Raw genomic sequence first — 20269 nt, forward strand, 5'->3', positions numbered from 1 at the left:
GGATTCCACAAATCCACGGATTGTGGTGCCAGCGAAGCACTGTGAAAAACTTCAAGCTTCTGCCCGAGGATGTAGGGACCCAGAAGGTGCACTGTCCTCACCTTCACAATGAATTATTAGAGTCAGATTAACTTCAAAGGCACAACCTTTTCATAACTCAGAACTGAGGTCACAGAGCAATCTGAATCTAAGGAGATTCAGAGAGAGAGGAGAAATGCACCTCATTTAATTGCTGGGAACATAATTACATGAAACCAGTATTTCTTAGATGTCCTAGGTACATATCTCCAGACAGACAGACACACCTACACACTTAATTCCATGGGCTTCTGTATTTACTACTTAGAATAAAGTTCAGATTAGGAGATGGTCTGCTTGGCGGTAAATTCTACTGGGTTGAACTATCAAAAATCAATAATTGTTTTTGACCCATGAAAGGCAATTTCTTTTTTTTTTTTTTTGCGGTACGCAGGCCTCTCACTGTTGTGGCTTCTCCCGTTGCGGAGCACAGGCTCCGGATGCACAGGCTCAGCGGCCATGGCTCACAGGCCTAGCCACTCCGCGGCATGTGGGATCTTCCCGGACCGGGGCAGGAATCCGTGTCCCCTGCATCGGCAGGCGGACTCTCAACCACTGCGCCACCAGGGAAGCCCAAGGCAATTTCTTACGGTTCAACCTAATACATCACCATATTCTAAATTAATGGCTGTTTTTTAAAAGTTACTAATTGGACAAAAGCTCCAATACTGAATTAGACTAAAATTATTATTTGAAAGTATAAGAGAATGAAAAAGTACATGAAAACAGGTATTTATTACAGAACAATCTTTTTTCTTAATTAATTAAAGGCTTTAAACAAAAAAACATAATTCCACACACTGACATTGACTTGGTAGCATGGAAATATTTCAGCCTGGAGAGGCATGTTTGTTCTTGATGAATTTACATATAATAAATTCTCATGACATTTGATTCCGAAATATATGTATGAACTGACTTGACATGATTATAAACATACGGGCAATTTAAACACTGATATCAGTTTACATGAGTCAATTCAAGGTCAGTGACTGGAGAACTATATTAAAAAAATCTGAGATAAAAAATTTTTTAGGAAGCAACCACGTACCTATGTACAGTTGAAGATCAAGGGTTAAAAATCCACTCTTGATGAATACCATTAAGCAGAGGATGTATAACATCCAACACACATCTGTTCCAAAAACAGCATGTTTCCAAAATTATACATTTCTTTACAAATAAACATTACAGCATTAGTAACTATAGAGGAACCAACAGAATGAGTTCCAAAATGTGCTAATTCTCACAAGGCATCCCTGAGCCATATCTTAAGCCATCAGTTTTAATCTTGGGGTTTTAAGAACATCTTCTTTGTTTTAATTGGTTTTATGTCTCCATTTTCATCTTCTTCATAATTGGCACGGTCTCTTTTTTTGGCAAACTTTTTCCCAATTGTCCCCACCAAGGTCTCGTATCTGTTAAGATGATATACAGAACAAGTTTAGTTTCAAATAAAAAAGGTAGGAATCAAGACTTGTCAAGAATATCAAACCAAGTACATAACAAAGAATAAGAAAAATCAAAACTTTGATTAAAAGAAACCATCTGATTTAAAATTTATGAACTTCTCTATGAACGATTAAATTCTTCACTGTTTTTGTTTTTCCATTATCCTAAATAAACTGAGATGTATATTTTAAAATATGTATTAGAAGCAGCACTAGAAATAAGCCCTCAATTTGCCAGCCTGTGACAGGTATAAATCCACCCCAGGCCGTGTTAGAAGATGACTAAGCCAAGATGACTTTCTGCTGGGGTACTCCCTTCAAAGGTACGGTAGACCAGTCACCATGCGGAAAGAGTGCACATGTGAGAGCCAGTGAAAGCTGGGCTCAGATTATAAAGCTGGTCCAAGGTAACAGTTACCTTCTAGCCATTTCTTCATCTGACACATCGAGCTCCACTGTTTCCTCTTCAACTTCCTCTGCTTTGTTCTTAGCATTCATCTGAAGCATTAATTTCTGAAAAATACAACAATGGGGACTAGCAGGGCTGGAAAAAGCTTGTTAAAGGAACTGGTGTCAAATGTATTTGAAGGTAGAGACACAGAAGCCACAGAATCTACAGGACTAACCAAAATTTATAAGGGATTCTCTATAATACTTTATTCTACAATAAGCAGATAGAAGCCAGCTCTGAATTAAAATAATAATAAGACAAAGTTCCACTAGATTAGACTTACTGTTAATGAATTTAAATGTATTTTAGATCATAAATTTATTAGTTACTTGTATCTAAAGCAGGCACACTGCTGACACACTCTAGTGACTGGGGGAAAGAAGTAGTAAACTTTCAGATACCCTTTGAACTTCCCAACTTTGAGCCAAATGGGAGAAACACTACAGTCAAGAGTAATTTTAAATGTAGTTTTTGGTGGTGGTTGAGGAAGGGGAGCAGCAAACTGCTGGAAGAACTGGAAGGCTGGCTCTGGTATAATTGGGAGACCTTCCTCACCCCTGAACACGCGGGTGGATAACGCACTGATTTCCACATGATGTCCACGCGTCATGGGTCTCTCCTTCATTTCTTTTTCTCACGTTAACCTTTTCTTGATAGTTATCCTCTGACAGACTTAAAAAAAAAGTACACTACCTCTTATCACTAGAAACACACAGATATTAAAAAATGTGTTCTAAGTTCATCCTGCTTATAATAAAGTAAGTACTCTCAAGTTGGTATCATTCTTTTTATAGCCAGGTACATTGAACTTTTCTCACAATTTATGACAGCTCAGGCCTGCAAGCCAAACAGTTCAAAACCTTTCCCAGAGAGAATATATTCAGTGTTACAGAGTGCCAGTGATTAAAGTCATTTTCTAATAACTTCCCACGTCAAATTTGGAGGGCCAGATCAACTCCTTTTCCCACTGTATCAGACATACTTTGGAGTCCCTGCCTGCCCAATACCCTAGTCTCTGGGCATCATCCACTCATAATCTTTGCTATCTTTTTTTCCCTTTTACCCCATTGTCCTCTTTGTCTTCCTAATCTAAAGCTTAAGCAGGCCAAAACAAGGAAATATATTAAAAACAAACACTTTGTGTTGATTCTGTGTAAAGTAAATTTAACACCTTAATTATCATATCCCCTCAAAAAAGGAAGAGAAAGAAAACCAACCTACAATCTTTAAATAAACTCTGGCATTTAGTTTGGCTAACTGTGGATCCTATAAGCATCCTGAGAGAACTGGTTTTCAACCGGGTATGATTTTGCTTGCCAAGGGACCTCTGGCAATATCTGGACACATTTTTGGGGGTCACAACTGGGGTGTATATATGTATCTAGTGGGTAGAGGGTAGAAGCTAGGGATGCTGCTCAACATCCTACAGTGCATGGAAAGCCCCCACCATAAAGAATAATCTGGCCTCAATTGTCAAAAGTGCCAGGGCTAAGAAACCATGGCTTCAAGTGATAGTTACAAAACTAAAGCTTTATACCACAAACCTCCATTTGGTCAGTCAAGTACCTGACAGATGGCTTTCAATATATAAGCCAGAGTTCTAATAGTTATTTGTTAAACGAAGGTCTGTGCTTCTCTACAAACCCGAGGCAGGAAAATTAAAATGAACGTCTCAGTTATAAGCTGAATATTTCGTTTTCAGACAAACTTTCCAAAGATTCATTTAAAAATCTATTTACAAGCTTGGATTAAAACCTGTCCATTAAAAAGTCAAATTACTCAAATTTTAAGTAACATTTTTTCCACTAGAAAAGATACATTTATAGATGCCAGAAAATAATTTTTTGTAATAGCATCATATGAATAAAATCCTGACATTCCTGCAAAAGAACTGAGGTAAAATTCTAACACTTAACAGTGGCACTGTGCAGGACTGTATACTGCTATATTAAATTATCTACTCAATTCTATCATAAACCTAGACTGCAATGCCTATAATTTCTTTAAATAGCTATGGCAATAGTTCAAGATTTGTTATTTTCTATATAATGAGGAGAAATGGTATCTGGTTGGGAAAAACCTAAACCCAATTATAAGCAGAAAGAATTCAATTGGAAAAATCTTAAATGTGAAGCAATTATATTTAATACCTCAACCTCAGGATTAAATCCTCTGAATGACATTCTTCCGTAGAGAAGATCTTCACATAACGAGAAACTCTGCTCTTCTATTATGAAACTCCTAGACGAGAAAATAAACCTGTATTAATACCATGACTACTTATAACAAAGCACAGCAAATAAAACTCAAGATCTCAAATGAAAAATACATCTTATGGTTCTCAGCGGAATCAAGAAAAAATACAGTAATATTTCTGACCTAGGATTAGAAATAAAAACTGATTAATTTGGTCAACAAAAGCATTAGGAGGCAAGAGTGGCAGGGCACCTGAATTTTCCAAAAGTGAAGCAAAGGTTCGCTGACGTTTATACCCTCCACCAAGTTTTTATTAAATCTGCAGAAATTAGTGTCCTAGGTAGCTTTAAAAGAGTGTTTTAATTGGAGTTCTTAGCTGTAAATAACCACTGGCCCTGGATGACTTAAGTAGAGAAGTAATTTATTATAAGGATACTGGTATCTCACAGAATCAATGGGAGAGCTGGATGAGCAGAACTGGAAAATGGGCAGAAAAAGGGCAGCTAGGTGGCTGCCTCCAAACCAAAATCATGCTACAAAACCACCCTGGTAAAAATGACACTGCTGCTGAGAGGGCATCCAGGAGGCACTGTTGCCCTGGAAATGTGATGCAAGTGTGAATGTTTCAGTCTCCAAAAGGGATTCTCCCGTGAGTCACCAGTTTATGACCCCAATTCCAGGTAAGCATATCCGACTACAGCCCAGCAATCAACCATAAAGCAAGCCAGGAAAGCAAATACTTGGCCTTTATGGCAGATTGTTCCTTGTCAAGCAATCCTGCCCTGCTTCTTGTCAAGATGCGCTCATTCATTCAGTCACTCGGCAAACCCTTGTTAAACCAAACTGTGTGCCAGGCACTGTTCTAGAGCTGGGGAGACAGCCATTACTGAGAGGCTCTGCTCTCATGGAGGTTACATTCTAGAGGGGGGCCAGATAATAAATAACAGACTTATACAATGGATAAACATGAAGAAGGTTATTCCACTCCTGGCCACAAGGGAGTAACTGGTACCAAACCAGCCCGCCGACTGTAACCAAAAAATTTAGGCACATGTTCTCTTGAATTTTTTGTTCAGCCTCTTCCATAATCTAGGGATTCCCTTTCAACCGATCTTGTTTCTTGTGAAGTACAGGTGATAAAACATCAGGAATGTCCCCAGTAAATCATCTCCCTCAGGAAAGCACCATACATATGCATTTAAGCATTCACTTAAGTCAAGAGGCGGACCCAAAGGCCAGGAAAGGATCCATAGTAGGGCCACTGGCCCGTCAGAGGGCTTTCCCATGGGTTTCTATTGGCCCAATAACTGTAACATTAATATAGAAAGGAGCATAAGTAGTTTGTTATCTACAGGATAGTTTCAATGATGAGCGACACTAATTCAGTTAGCAAATAAGGGAAATATTCATCTATTTTTGCAGATGAGAAACTACTGCTCAGAAAAAAATAAACAAACTTGCCTCAGGCCACAAATAATATGCACGGCAAAACAGGGCAAAAACTCACTGCTGAGAAACAATTCTCTATGGGACTCTCTCATTTTAGCACACCTTGTGAGTGAGGCACTACATGCCCTTTTGTTCCGAAATATCTTTTTAAGGATATATGCACAGTGAACAGCTTTGAAAGGCAGAGCTTTGCCTTCATTCTTCCTCTGGAGCAAAGCGCAGACTTGCTTAATGCCCAGTATAATAAAGATAATGCCTCCATTGGAGCCAAGGGCAAGTCTGTTTGCAGTCTAGTATCAAAGACTCAGGTTTCCTAAGCTCAGGACTTTGCTGTGATGCAAACCTACTGTGGGTGCCACATCATTCTCCCTGGCATTAGGGGAAATGATGCCAATGTGATGCTCATGCTGCTTGCTGTGCTGTGAGTAATAAAGTCCTCTGTCTCTGACTCAGGAATCTCGTACCTTCCACCAGTATCCATGAAACTGTGGCAGGCTAACTTGTCAGTTTGCTAAGTAGGGTCAATCTCAGAGCTCACAGTTCTTAAAGTTCACCAGGCCACAATGCACAAGCACGAGAAGCACAGGAGGCAAAAATACTTTTTAAACAACATCCTATGGCAAAGGAGTAATTAAAATGGCTATACTCACATCCTCTATACCACGGCACATCCTTTCAAGAAAAACCATATAGCCACAACACAGCAAAACTTGGATCTGGTAAATTCTATTCCTAGTATTCCTAAGTATTTTATGTCAGGTTCCCTGGAAACAGACTCTGAGACAGAGTTATGTGCAGAAGTTTTATTGGTGAGTGCTGTGTGGCAGATGCCCCTCTATGTAAACGAAGACTGCAAGACTGGGCTGAGGGAAAAGCTAACTTGCAACGTGGCTATGCCAAGACCTCAGCCCCTACAAGAAACTCTAGGAAGCCCTGCAGTTGTTCCAAGCTGACACAAAGAAGCCAGACCCTCATTCCCCTACATAGCCTGGTCACTGGCCAGGGGTGTCCTATAAGGGGAGGTATGAACACTGAACAGTCCTAACAGTCACTGAGTTATAGCCCAGTGCAGCTGAATGGCAACCTCTAGACTCCCAGAGCACAATGGAATCTCCAGTTTCACAGATAGAAGTAACCCTCTGCAATAATTCAGATGACAATACCAAGTAAAGATTCACAGACACAAATGAGCAAAAAGAGTGGGTGAATTTCATAATATTCAAGTATAAGGAAACACATATACCACTAACATTTCTTGTGTTTTATGCCGGGCACTGTGGTCACTGCTTCACATACATTATCTCATTTACTTCTCATAATGTAAGTGACAGATACTATTATCACACCCAATATACAAATGACAAGACAGGTTCAATAACTTGCCCAAGATCCCAAGTAAGCAAGTAGCAGAGATGGGCATCAAACCCAGGTCTGCCTGTCTCCAGAGCCCATGCACTTAATTAACCAATCCATTCCACTGTCTCCCTATTTGGGGTGTTAAAACACACACATCCCAGGGACATACCATCCATTTACCCCTCCAGATCTATTCCCCACTCTCCCCGCCCCCCATCAATGCCTTGGGAGGCTGATCTGAATGTAATACATGGAAGGGCTCCTTTGCTGTCTGGAACGGCTGGCTCCCTTCCTAGGGGATTACTTGGGCTGGCCGTGCCCTCAAATAAAGGTAGCAGCTCTTGTAAGATGCTCTCTCCACACAGTCTGTCTTGAGATTCAGTAACCATTCCCTCCTCTTGATCCTCCAGGCCTGGAGTGGAAATTATTTCTACTATACAAGCCACCAAGGTGATGCACTGTCCACAGTGGCTTCCCTACACCTGCTCACACTTCGGTGGTCTCTGTTATGCACTCCTCAAACTACCCAATTTGACAGTGTCATCTCTTCCTGCCAACATCCTAAACTGATAATTCATTCCTATACATAAATAGGACACTGAATGATGGCAAAAGGTTATTATTTACTGCTATGGTCTGAATGTTTGTCCCCCCCCACCCCCAAATTCATATGTTAAAATCCTAACCCTCAAAGATGATGGTACTAGGAGGTGAGGCCTTTGGAAAGTACATAAGTCATGAGCGTGGGGTTTCATGAAGGGTTTAGGGCCTTAGGAAAGAGACCCCACAGAGATCCCTAGCTACTTCCACCAGGTGAGGACACAGCAAGAAGGCGCTGGCTATGAACCAGGAAGAGGGCCATCATCAAAACATGACCATGCTGGTATCCTGATCTTAAAATTCCAGCCTCCAGAACTGTGAGAAATAAATTTCTGTTGTTCATGAGCTTCCCAGCCTGTGGTATTTTGTTATAGTACCTGAACAGACTGAGACACCTACCTCCCTAGGAAAGGAATCTAGAGGTCATTTTTCTGGGACTAACATGCTGTGTTGGGGGAAAAAAAACAATACTGAAAACAGGATACAAACTGTCTTGCTTTTCAATAAAAGCCAAGTAACAAAACATGTGGCAAAACTTCGAGCAAGTTTAGCCAAGGCATAAAATTAAATCATAGCTCCTTACCAGTAACGGTCCCTTCCTACCAGCCCCTGCTCCCAAATCCATACCATCTTCAGCATCATCTTCGCCTTCCTCACTAACATCTTGCTTCCTCTGAGAAGCAAGAGAAAAGCAAGTTGAGAAGCAAGCAGAGAAAACAAAGTACCTTCCTTCCATCCCTCCTGGTGGGACGTACTTTCTATCTTTAGAGAAGCATGTCTAACCTTCCAGAAAAGATTCAGAAAAAGCCCACCAAATGAACCATGGAAAACAATGTGTTAAAAAGAAAATAAATTACAAGGTATGGAAAGGAAAGACATAAATGGGCCTGGAGACAATAAGCAGCATCTTCAGTCATTTGACAAAATTTGAATAAAACTGCCACACCACAGATGTTACCAAGGTAAGAAAAGCATCAAGGAGAAATGATAAGTAGCTTCCAGAAGAATTTAGAAAAATTAATTGACGATGTGAATCCTTCACTCCTTCATTCAAAATTTATCATGCATCAACCAAGCTTAGAGGTGGAAGAGAAATGATCTAGTGTGTTATCAAGCTTCAGTAACGACTAGCTGGTGACCCTGGCCTAGTTACCCTCCCTTAAGCTTCAGTTTCATCAACTATAAAATGGATGGAATGATAGTAGCCAGCTCTCAAGTTTGCTATGAGGATTAAATAATTAAGAGATGTAAAGTGCTTAACCAAGTTCCTAGAACACACTATAGACTCAATTAATCTTAGCTGACTGGTATTAATAGCAAAAATTAAAAAAAAGAAAATAAACAAAACATTCTTGACCTGCCTTTACAAAGCTCAGCCTAATGGAGAACTCTGTTACTGAAACAAAACTGGAGAGGCTTGAAGCACACATCTAATCTTCAGAACTTAATATGATACAGAGCACATTACTGATTCTCATAAAAGGTCTCCAGTGATTACCAGAGATATACAGTCTGGATTCCTTTATTCAATGTAAAAAAAAAGAACGGTGTTATAAATGATGGCCGAGGACCAATAAAAATGTATAAATCAAAGCAGAACTCTTACAGACTTAATAATTTTAAAAAATTTGCAAGTCTAGTTCAAGAAACTGAATAGATACTACTTCATGGGTTTTATGTCATGCAATGATCAATCACATTTACAGGGATTTCCCTTTGAACGCCCAAAGTGTCATAAAAAACCTACTCTTTCTCTTTAAGTTCAGGCAAATCCAAGTACCAGTGCTCTTCACTAATGATTTTCTTTTCTTCCTCTTCTAGTTGTTTCTTGGTTTCTGAGTCCAGTCCCCTTTGCATGAACTGTCAAAACGAAACAAAATCAGTGTCAGCAACTATTTTTCCCAGCTTACAGTTGAGGAAAACTCAACCTGCCCTCCCTCATTTCTCTGGAAATCCTGTCTCATGGGTGGGGGTGGGGTGACCAAGCAGCTTAGCCCTGCCCTTGACAACACCACTTCAGGAGGGAGCCTGCTAGAGCACATAAAAAGCAACATGTGTACTTCCTTTAGAAGACTTTAAAAGAGCTTTACCACATTTTAGTTTTTCTAATTTAATAAAACAGGCAAAAACCCCCAACTGTATTCAATAAGTGTCATGTTAAATAGTTCAGTTTTACATAATAGCCAGTGAGCAAGGGCTAAGACAAAAGGCTGATCCACAGAGCAGGACAGGCAGGTTGAGACAGAAAGTGAGGGGGGCACAAAGGAGAGGATGCTCAGTACTATCCGAACGTCTCTCTGACCTGGGAAGCCCATCGGCCTTTGCACCTGCTGACCTGGATTTGTAATGCCCTTCTCAAGTCCTTCCACCTGGCCAACTTCTAGCCCTTCTGACATAGGTAAGGCTACTCCATCTCTGTAAAATCGTCCCTGACAGCTGCAGGCGAAATCAGCATCTCTCTCCTAGAAGCTTCCCATGGCAGCTTCAACTAGTCTCAGGACATTTTAATTTCTTGAGTATCTGTTTTTTCTGAAGACCTTCAGGGCAGGGACTGTGTTTGGATCATCTCCATCAGTACCAGCATGACGAATGATGCATTGTAAGGGCTCTGTGAACACAGATGGCCGCAAAGCTGTATCTGTAACCCCACTGCTCTTCACTTACATCTATCTTCTGAAACGCTCATCAACTCTACGGCTGCACTTTATTCTAAAATCTGCAGAAGCTCAACTCAAAACAGGCCAGTCCTGCTGTTAGTCTCTTCCTAGCACAAACAATAACTATATTTCCTCAGGAGACAGACGAACAAACCAAGAAGTTAACTGCAGCAAAATGATTAATTATCAATATGGGAAAAAATAAATTCAGAAAACATCCAGGAGCACCCCAGAAGTTAGGTCTAGGGTTCCATTAATCCCCATTTATTTCCCTTATCCAGGCTCCATATTACTTTCCCCTCTACTCCAGCTCTTCCAAAAACACAAGCATTTTTAGGCATAAGGGCTTTACCAATGGCTACAAAATGAAATGACAAGACTTGAAAAATGTTCACAAATACAGTGATAACATCAAGTTCTGATGATGATGTAGAGAAACTGGATCACTCCTACACTGCTGGTGGGAAAGTAAAATGGTATAACCTCTGTGGAAAATAGCTTGACAATTTCTTACACAAGTAAACATCGACTTACCATAGAACCCAGCAACTGTCCTCTTGGGTATTTATCCCAGGGAATGAAAACTTACATTCACTCAAAAAGTTATACAAGAATATTCACAGCAGCTCTATATGCAACAGCCCCAAACTGGAAACAACCAAAATACTCTTCAAGAGGTGAATGGTTAAGTATATGGTACATCCATAGCACAGAATATTACTCAGCAATAAAAAGGAACTACTGATTGACTCAATAACCTAGAAGGATCTCAAGTGAATTACGCTGAGTGAAAAAAGTCAATCTCAAAAGGTTACACATTGTAATGATTACATTTATACAACATCTTTGAAGTCACACAGTTATAGGAATGGGGAACAGATCTGTGGTTGTCAGAGGTTAGGCATGATAGAAGGGAGTGGGCGTGGCTACAAAGGGGTCGCTCAAGGGAACTTGGTGGTGACGGAACAATTCTGTATCCTGAATGTGGTAATGGTTACATGAATCTACACACGAAAAACACGCTCACATACACCTGCCCCCACACATGAAGGAGTGCATGTAAAACAGTGAAATCTGAGCAGGCTCTGTGGATTGTACCACTGTCCATTTCCTGGCTTTGCACTGTACTCTAGCAATATAAGACAGGGAGGTGAAGTGTGCACGGCATCTCTCTACATTTTTTGCAACTTCTTGTGAATCTATCATTATTTTAAATAAACATAAAAGAAATGTTTGCAATCTATCTAAAGTGTTTTGTAGTCCTCATCCTTTCACCTCTGTGTCTATAGCCTCACCATAGGAAAGAAGAATTGGCAATTTCTGTAATGCATACCCTGTACTTCCCACTCCTCTGCCTCTGCTACTCAACATCATGCTTCAATTTTCTGCCTGGCAAAATATTTCTCTGGGAAGGCCCAGAGCATGTGTCCTTTGGGCCTTCCCTGACTTTTTTGGCCAAGCTCTTCTCAGGTCTGTTCCCATAAAAGAATACCTTTCCCTACTTTTAAGACAGCCTTATGAACACTGGCTCATTATGCTTTTTCTGTGCCTCCCAAAAGACTAAAATTATGAATAGTAGACCATGTCTTTTGTTCATCTTGTATTACTGGTACTCAGGCAGTACTTGGTACCTGAGAGGAACTCAAGAAATTTTCTCTGAACGTGAGTCTAGACTTGTCTTATTTTTCCAGACTCCCTTTCTTGGATGGCTCTCTTTAAACCTAGATGCTTCATTTCATCACTTATACTCTTGGTGGTGAAACTCATCAGTCCTGCCCAACTGCCCTTTTACCTCCTAATTTTAGTCAGGTAGATATTATTTATGGTATACAAAATACACACACACACACACACATACACACATTCTGTACACATGGAAAGGACAGATCATCCTGTGAATATGAATCAAGAAACTGCCCAATTCTCCTGACTCTACAGCATCTAAGAACATACTCTAAAGATAGTGATTTAACTTTACTCACAACTGACGGCCTACGGCAGGTCTCACAAACTAGTACAGTCCTTAGGCTGGATGTATATTGTTGTAAATAAAGCTTTACTAGAACAAGGTCATATTCATTTGCCTCTGAGCCACAATGGAAGAGCTGAGTAGTTGTAACAGTGGTCGTTTGGCCCACAAGACTAAAGTCTCTTTACAGAAAAAAATTCACTCATTTCTGTCTTAAGAGTCCAAAAGAGCTAAAATCACAAGTAAGTACCCTCTCTACAACCGTTCCATCATACTGACAGCCCTTCTACCTACCTCCTTTACTTTCTACTTCTGCTCAGGATCACCCTCCAGCCCCCAATAGCTGACCAAGACAGAGGAATTCGAGTACGCTAGAAAACAAATGAGTCAATATTAAATCCTCAACTCTCTCATTCTTACTCTACAATTAGCTCTGGCTGAACAGCTACGCTAGATAAGGAAACCGAATGCAGCTGCTCCATTGCTTCTCAAAGGATACCCCACTCTATCTGTATACACTGTGTCTCCTGGTATCCTGCCAGTAAGTTCTTTCTCATCAATGACTGAAGTTGCTAACCCACATAGAGAACCTGTGTAATTTTTTTCTCTCTCTTTTGCTTCCAATGTCCAGTTGTGTCTTCCCCAATCACTCAAGTAGGGGTGGATAATTTTTTTAAGTTAACTTCTTCCTTCCTAATTGAAGAGTCAGATAGTTGGTCTGAGCCCTAATTACCCAGCCCATCTTCACTTGACTTATTCCAAGAGCTAAAACAACTGCTAAAATCTTTTCAATGTCTGCTTTGCCAGTCCACTTCTCTGAAACTTACATGATGTCACAAACCATAAGCAAAAATAAAAACTCTGTTCAGTAATGATTCAAATGTTGCTAATATGCTTGAAAGAAGTACTTTAGAAATGATAAATTATGCTATGATTTACCCTGCACCCTCACTCTCCCTATTCATCCCTAGTTACACCCTAGCTCAACTCCATTCATGTCTTGCACATGCAACATTTACTCTCCAATCTTTCAAAACATTACTCATGCCTTGCTTTCCTTCACTGGAAATTCCATTATTCTGTAAACATGACAGCTAACCCTCTGCATCTATGAGTGGTGTTCGGCAACAAGCAGTACAGATAGTAATTAAGAGCAGGGGCTTTGAAGCCAGACTGCCTGAGTTTAAGTCCTGCCAATACTCTTTATTGCTGTGTAACTTTGGGCAAGTTACCTACTTCTTGTTTCAGGTGCCTCAGCTGTAAGAGGGATAATAATCGTGCCCACCGCAAAGGGTTATTACGTGGATTTCACACGTTATAATATGCAAAGCACTGAATGTCTACCACATAGTATGTTTGCCACTACTACTAAGTTTTAAGGCTTGGGTGTTTCTCTTGTTTTAATTCCTGTATTCATTTCATACACCCTTGTCTTCCCCCACACAACCCTGAAATTATTTGGTTAAACTGATTCAATTTCAAATCTGAAAATCACTTTTCTTTCAAGTTGGGTGACATAATTCACTTTCACCTCAACTGTTAAAATTCTCTCCATTCCCACCATCACCTGAAACCCCTCACCCAGATCATTAGTTCTAGCTGGTCGTTATGACTGCAGTTTGGTCCCTTGTCGGGTCTTTCTTTCACCAATGTATTCTCCACTGGACAGTTAAAGTAACGGTGAAAAGTAAAAAGCACAGCTCATGATACTTTCCCCGGTGCGCAACTGCTTCCCAAAGCTCACAACACAAAGAAAAAAATCCTTAACCTGGCCTAAAATTTCTTGCATCTTGTGATTACTGTCTCCTTTTCCGGGCCCATTTCTTGCTACTTGCCTTCCAGACATACTGAATGACCTCTAGTTCTTGGAAATAACGGCTTTTTGGGGTTTTGCCTCTCAGACTTCTGAACTCGCTTTCCCCACAGTCTATGCCGCTATGTACCCAACCCTCCCACCTTCAGTCTTTACTAGACGCCATTTCCCTCAGAAGCCCAAGTAAGTTCCAGGGGCTTCCGGCGACTCTAGCATCACTGCACTTAGTACACTGCATCCTAACTGCCTGCTTAGGCGTCTCTCCTATCCGGCCGCGGGCTTTAAAAGAGAATCCGACGGATTTATAATCCGGTTCCCAGTGCCTAACTCAGAGCAGGCGCTAAGTGAATGAACGACCGCGAGAGCTGGAGGTCCTCCGGGGCCTCTCGAATGCCCCCATACGCCCGCCGCCTCGGCTCTAGCCAGGTCTGGAAGACCGGGTACTCCCGCCGCCCGACCCGCATCCCTCGCGTCCCCGCACCTTCATGCGCAGCAGGTTCTTGGACAACTTAGTTTTGCGTTCGGCCGCCATACTGAGCACCGCTGCGGCCCCGCTCCGCCACTAGGTCCGCCGCGCATGCGCGATGCTGCGTGCGCGTCAGCGCCTGCTTACGTACATCGCGTCGTGCCGCCCCGTGGCTCCGCCCCCGTTTTTCGCGCTTCAGCTTGGCCCGCGCTTTTCGCGCGTCGCCTCAGGGAGCGCTCGCCTAGTGAAGAAGCTCAGGGGAGAGGCGCGGCCGCCAAAGCAGGAGTGGCAGCGACTTGACGCCGGGAGGGAGACCCCAAAGAGGCCGCAGCCGCAGAAGGCCGGAGTCCTGGCCGCTGTCGGCCTTCCCCGAGGGCTTCGACCGGGCCCCTCAGGCCGCGCACCGGCTGAGCGCCGCCCGCCTCACGGACCCGGTCCTGCCTCGCCGACCCAGTCACCCTGGTGAGACCTTTGAGATAGTTGCCACAGCAGCCGTCGCCCCCCCGCCCCCCGACCGTTTCTTTCACGTGTTTCTAACGTGGCTGGCGGGCTTTCTATGTTCTGCATCACTTTACGTGTCATAAGTTCATTTTATATCCTCGATAATCCTATGGGGCGGTCATTATCCCCTTGTTACAGTTGAGTAAACTGAGGTACAGGCAGGTTCCAGAACTAGCCCAAAGCCAGAGGGAGGGAGGTGGGGGATGAACCCAGGCGGCCTGGCCGCAGAATGGCCCTTACAAACAGTGTTAAATCCACCTGTTAACTGGTGTGTGCGTCTCTGAACCTGAATGATCTGTCAACGAGGAAGAATAGGAAGAGGTAGATGTCAAAGACATATGAGCATGAGAACATGACCTTGTTTTAATCTGAGAAATTAAAAGAACTTTGCCAAGTTGATACTTTTAATGCTCCGTGTATCACCTAAAGACGGTTCTCACGCCGTTCACAGCTGCCACACTTTGGAAAACACCCAGCCTAGTAGCTTTTCCGCTGATAGCGTGCACTGTATGCCGAATTCTTATGCTGGGTGTCCCACGTGTATTATTTTATTTAATCCTTATAAGAACTCTGAAGAAGGTATTCGTTTGGGAACCTGAGGCCCAGAGAGGTTAAGGGACGTACCAGAGTTTACACAGCTAGTAAGTGTTAGAGCTGAGGTTGACCAGAGAGCTGACACATGAATAAAACATGGCCATGCCCTGGCAGGTTTTCTCAGAAAGTCACGATAATGTGGTAAGTGGTTATAGAAACTTACTCATTCACATGTGCGTGTGAAACACTGGGCTAATCTCTGAGCTACACTAGTGCGTAAAAACACATGACCTCCCTTTCCTGGAGCTGACATTCTGCTGAGTGCCATGGCAGAAAGAAAATGATGTGATAGAGTGACTTGTAGGGTTACATTAGTTAAGGTGATCTGGGATGGCTCTTGTCAGATGATATTGCCAAGGCTTGAAAGCTGAGAAAAACCTGTTGGATGAAGGGTTGGAGGTAGAGTGTACCAAGAAGAGGGAATAGCGACTGTAAAGGTCCTGAAATGAGAACGAGATGAGTTGTCATAGAGTTTACCAAGTGGGAACAATAGAGGTGATCGCATGTTATGGGTTGAATTGTGTCCCTCCAAAATTCATCAGAATTTTGTTTCAGAATGTGGCTGTATTTGGAAACAGGACCTGTAAAGAGGTGATTAAGTTAAAGTGAGGCCCTTAGAGTGGGTCCCAATGTAATCTGACTGGTGTCCTTATAAGAAGAAATTTGAACACACAGGGAGATACCAGGAATGCACATGCACAGGGGGAAAGACACAGTGAGAAGGTGGCCATTTGAAAGCCAAGGAGAGAGGCCTCAGAAGAAACCAAACCTGCCTATGCCTTCATCTTGAACTTCCAGCCTCCAGAACTGTGAGAAAATAAAGTTTTGTGGTTTAAGCCACCTAGTCATAACTGTTTTGTTATGGGAGCCCTAGCAAACTAATATGACACAAAATTAGGTATTGATTACAGTTATAATAAGAGCCCTACATGAAAAGTATGGGGCTCATGAGAGAGTATAGCAAGGGCACCTAAACCATTCTGGCCTGGAAAAGGGAAGGACTCTTAAAAGTGGGACATTTAAGTTGAGATCTGAAAGGGGAAGAGTTAGCCTGGGGAAAGGCCTTCCAACCATTTAGTTTTGTGCCTCCGTAACTCCCATATATCCACAGAAAACTTTTCATCTTGCAAAACTGAAACTCTACCCATTGAACGATAACTCCTCATTCCCTCCTCCCCTGGTAACCACTATACCACTTCCTGCCTCTGTGAATTTGACTTCTGTTCAGGATTTTGAAAGAGGTTCTGTGGGAGCAAAGATGAAGAAGGGATCCATTCTGTAGTCTGCATCTGGGAAACAGAGCTGACTATGAATATGATCTTGAAGGATAGGCACATGTCTTATCAGCTTAAGAGGAAAACAATTCTTGACAGAAGTAAGAGCATATGTACACCAGCTAAGGATGCTAGAAGCTCCAGACCTTCCCTCTGGACCTCTGTTGTTACCAGTCTACTTTCACACTGGATTCTGATTCCTTTTCCTGAAACATTGGCCTCATCATGGCTGCTGACCTACTCCACAATTTACAATGACTATTATTGTCTGAGGGATGAAGGTCAAATTCTTCAAACTTCAAAATTCTACATTTTTATTTGACATAGAAAATACTTATAATTAAAGCTAGTCCCCAAAGTCTCTTTCTACCCATCAAAATGTAATAAATGAGAAGTGATTTAAAAGTAATAATGTGATTTTAACTTTGAATTAAACTCCCAGACAGGGAAGATAACTCCTTGATCTCTCTATGCTGTTGAATTGTAGAATACAGAGGATTGGTTTCACACTCAATAATGTGTTAACCTGTTTTAGTTACACAGCCAAGGAAACATCATTTTGGGGGAAGAGATATTTTCATAGGTCTTCACACAATTCTGAATCCTTTCATAATGGAATTTGTTGGAAGTGTGAGAACCTCCAATTCCTTCCAGTTACTAGATCCATCAAGAACACATCCCCTGAGTGTCTTTACTCTTGGAGCTGATCATGTCTAAGGCTGTGCAGCCCAGTACAGTAAGCCTAGTCATATGTTGCTCCTGAGCACGTGAAAGGTGGCTAATGTGACTGAGTAACAGAATATTTAAATTTAGTTAAATTTAAAAACTATAGCAGTGTAAAATATTTTCCTGTTATACACATTTCATTGTTTTGAAAGGACTGCATTTCACTTTAGCCTTTGCAAATTTATTGTTTGCATTGAGATGGGCTGTAAGTGTAAAATATATACCACATTTCAAAGACTTGAAAAAAGTAAAATATTTATAGTTTTCATATTGACTACATGTTGAAATATTGAGTTTGGATGTATTGGTCTAAATAAAACCTAGCATTACAATTAATTTCATGTTTCTTTTTTTAATGAGGCTGCTAGAAAATTTAAAATTATATATATATCTTGCATTTCTTTTTCTTCTTTCTCTTCCCTCCCTCCCTTCCCCCCTCCCTTTCCCCTTTCTTCTTTCTTTTTCTCTTTTCCTGTTACCTTTTGTTCTTTTGTTTTTTGCAAGTACCAGAAATTGACAATGGCTTATTGAATAAAATGGTGATTTATTAGAAGGACATTTCTACTAGTTCATAATAAGGTTTGAGAACAAGGACAAGTTAAAAGCACAGAAACCAGGGCAGCCCAGGTATCTAGGAAGCAGGAACTAAGTGCCACTGTAGGAATGATGAGCATCAGATGATTGCTCTTAGGACACTCAATTTTTCAAAGTCAAGGAGAGAATCTCATTGAGTCTTAGCTAAAAGAGGTCAAGACCTGATTTATAGTCCCTTTAGGACTATACAGAATGGGGGAGGGTAATTCTTTTTTTTTTTTTTTTTGCGGTGCGTGGGCCTCTCACCGTTGTGGCTTCTCCCATTGCGGAGCACAGGCTCTGGACGCGCGGGCTCAGCGGCCATGGCTCACGGGCCCAGCCGCTCCGCGGCATGTGGGATCTTCCCGGACCAGGGCACGAACCCGTGTCCCCTGCATCAGCAGGCGGACTTTCAACCAGTGCACCACCAGGGAAGCCCGAGGGTAATTCTTTAAAGAGAAATTGGGTGCTATAACCAAAGAAGAGATAATCATTTTACAAGCCAAAACATCAAAGCCAAGGTTAAGTATCTATTTAAGGCAGGAAGGAGGAGAGTTCTGTTGACACAGCCATGGAGGACAAATAAGGAGCATCAGTTGGGAAACTGACATACAATATCAAATCTCCCTTTCTCACAAAATGTGTTCCCTCTTACTACTAAATCTTACTACTTTATGACTAACAATCATAGACTCCTATTTTTTCTGCCTTCTGCCTTTTTCATTCTTTAACAAATATTTTTAAGCATTTCTTATGTTCCTGGCCCTTTGGTAGGTGGTGGGGAAAATACCCCTTCCCTGATGGTATACCACAGACAAGGATATAGGTCTTAAATGCTGTCAGGGATAAGACTTATGGCAGGAAACCTAATCTGGATTTGAGGAGCTTGGAGAGCCTTCCTTGGGGAAGTGACACCTAAGCTGAGACCTCAAGATGAATTAAGTATATACCAGACAAAAAAGGGAAAGGGGCAGGAGTAATGAAGGAGAATTTAATTCAGATGGAAGGGTGTTTGAACAATGGCTATTGTGTAAGTGACAAGTCTGGAGAGGCAACCTGGGGCCAGATCTTAAAGGCCATATGTTAAGTCGGTAGGATTTTGAAAGTTCCTGTGAAGCTATTGAACTGTTTTACCAGGAGAATGGCATCATTTAAAAACTGTACAATACGGGGACTTCCCTGGTGGTGCAGTAGTTAAGAATCCGCCTGCCAATGCAGAAGACACGGGTTCGAGCCCTGGTTTAGGAAGATCCCACATACCACGGAGCAACTAAGCCCGTGCGCCACAACTACTGGGGCTGCGCTCTAGAGCCCATGAGCCACAACTACTGAGCCCGCGTGCCACAACTACTGAAGCCTGCGTGCCTAGAGTCTGTGCTCTGCAATAAGAGGAGCCACCTCAATGAGAAGCCTGCGCACCACAATGAAGAGTAGCCCCCACTCACCGCAACTAGAAAAAGCCCGTGTGCAGCAACAAAGACCCAATGCAGCCAAAAATAAAATAAATTTAAAAAAACAAAAAAACGGCACAACAGAATTGTTAATCTTAAGATCACTCTGACCAACAACCAAAAACTATTAGAACTAATAGATGAATTCAGTAGAGTTGCAAGATACAAAATTAATATGCAGAAATTTGTTGCATTTTTATACACTGATAAACTATGAGAAAGAGAAACATAGAAAATAGTCCCATTTACAATTGCATCAAAAGAAAAAAATACCTAGCAATAAATTAAACCAAAGAGGTGAAGGACCTGTACTTTTGAAAACTATAACATATAGATGACAGAATTTGAAAACAACACAAATACATGGAAAGATACACAGTACTCATGGACTGGAAGAATCAATATCCTTAAAATGTATGTGCTACACAAATCAATCTACAGATTCAGTGCAATTCCTTTCAAAATATGCATAGCATTTTTCACAGAACTAGAACAATGGTAACATTTGTATGGGACCACAGAAGACCCCAAATAGCAAAAGCAATCTTGTGAAGGAAAGACAAAGCTGAAAGTATCACACACTCAGCATGTGTAGCATGCTACAAAGTTCTAGTAATCAAAAGTACAGTACTGGCACAAAAGCGTACACATAGAAAAATGGGTC

The 20269-nt window shown here is 41.6% G+C and overlaps 1 protein-coding gene and 1 long non-coding RNA gene across 3 annotated transcripts in view; one reads left to right on the forward strand and one right to left on the reverse strand.

The window, feature by feature from the left end:
• Nucleotides 1-794: 794 nt before the first annotated feature.
• Nucleotides 795-14633, reverse strand: MPHOSPH6 (M-phase phosphoprotein 6). 2 transcript variants are annotated; one of them, XM_067717871.1, is made up of 6 exons: nt 14502-14587; nt 12502-12578; nt 9329-9441; nt 4131-4221; nt 1948-2042; nt 795-1496 (listed from the first exon to the last, which is right to left on the reverse strand). In XM_067717871.1, the coding sequence occupies exons 3-6, from the start codon at nt 9436-9438 to the stop codon at nt 1364-1366; spliced, it is 429 nt and encodes a 142-aa protein (XP_067573972.1). In that variant the 5' UTR covers nt 9439-9441; nt 12502-12578; nt 14502-14587; the 3' UTR covers nt 795-1363. The 2 variants fall into 2 exon arrangements, with proteins under 2 accessions (XP_067573972.1, XP_067573971.1); XM_067717870.1 differs by lacking the exon at nt 12502-12578 and having other exon boundaries at nt 14502-14633.
• A 58-nt stretch (nt 14634-14691) lies between these two features.
• LOC137215468 (uncharacterized) overlaps nt 14692-20269 on the forward strand; it is a 321662-nt gene continuing 316084 nt past the window's right edge. Inside the window, exon 1 of the long non-coding RNA XR_010939303.1 lies at nt 14692-14948. This is a non-coding gene — a long non-coding RNA (uncharacterized lncRNA). The remainder of the gene's footprint in view (nt 14949-20269) is intronic.

This window comes from Pseudorca crassidens, chromosome 20, assembly GCF_039906515.1.
Source record: "Pseudorca crassidens isolate mPseCra1 chromosome 20, mPseCra1.hap1, whole genome shotgun sequence".
NCBI classification, from domain to species: Eukaryota; Metazoa; Chordata; class Mammalia; order Artiodactyla; family Delphinidae; genus Pseudorca; species Pseudorca crassidens.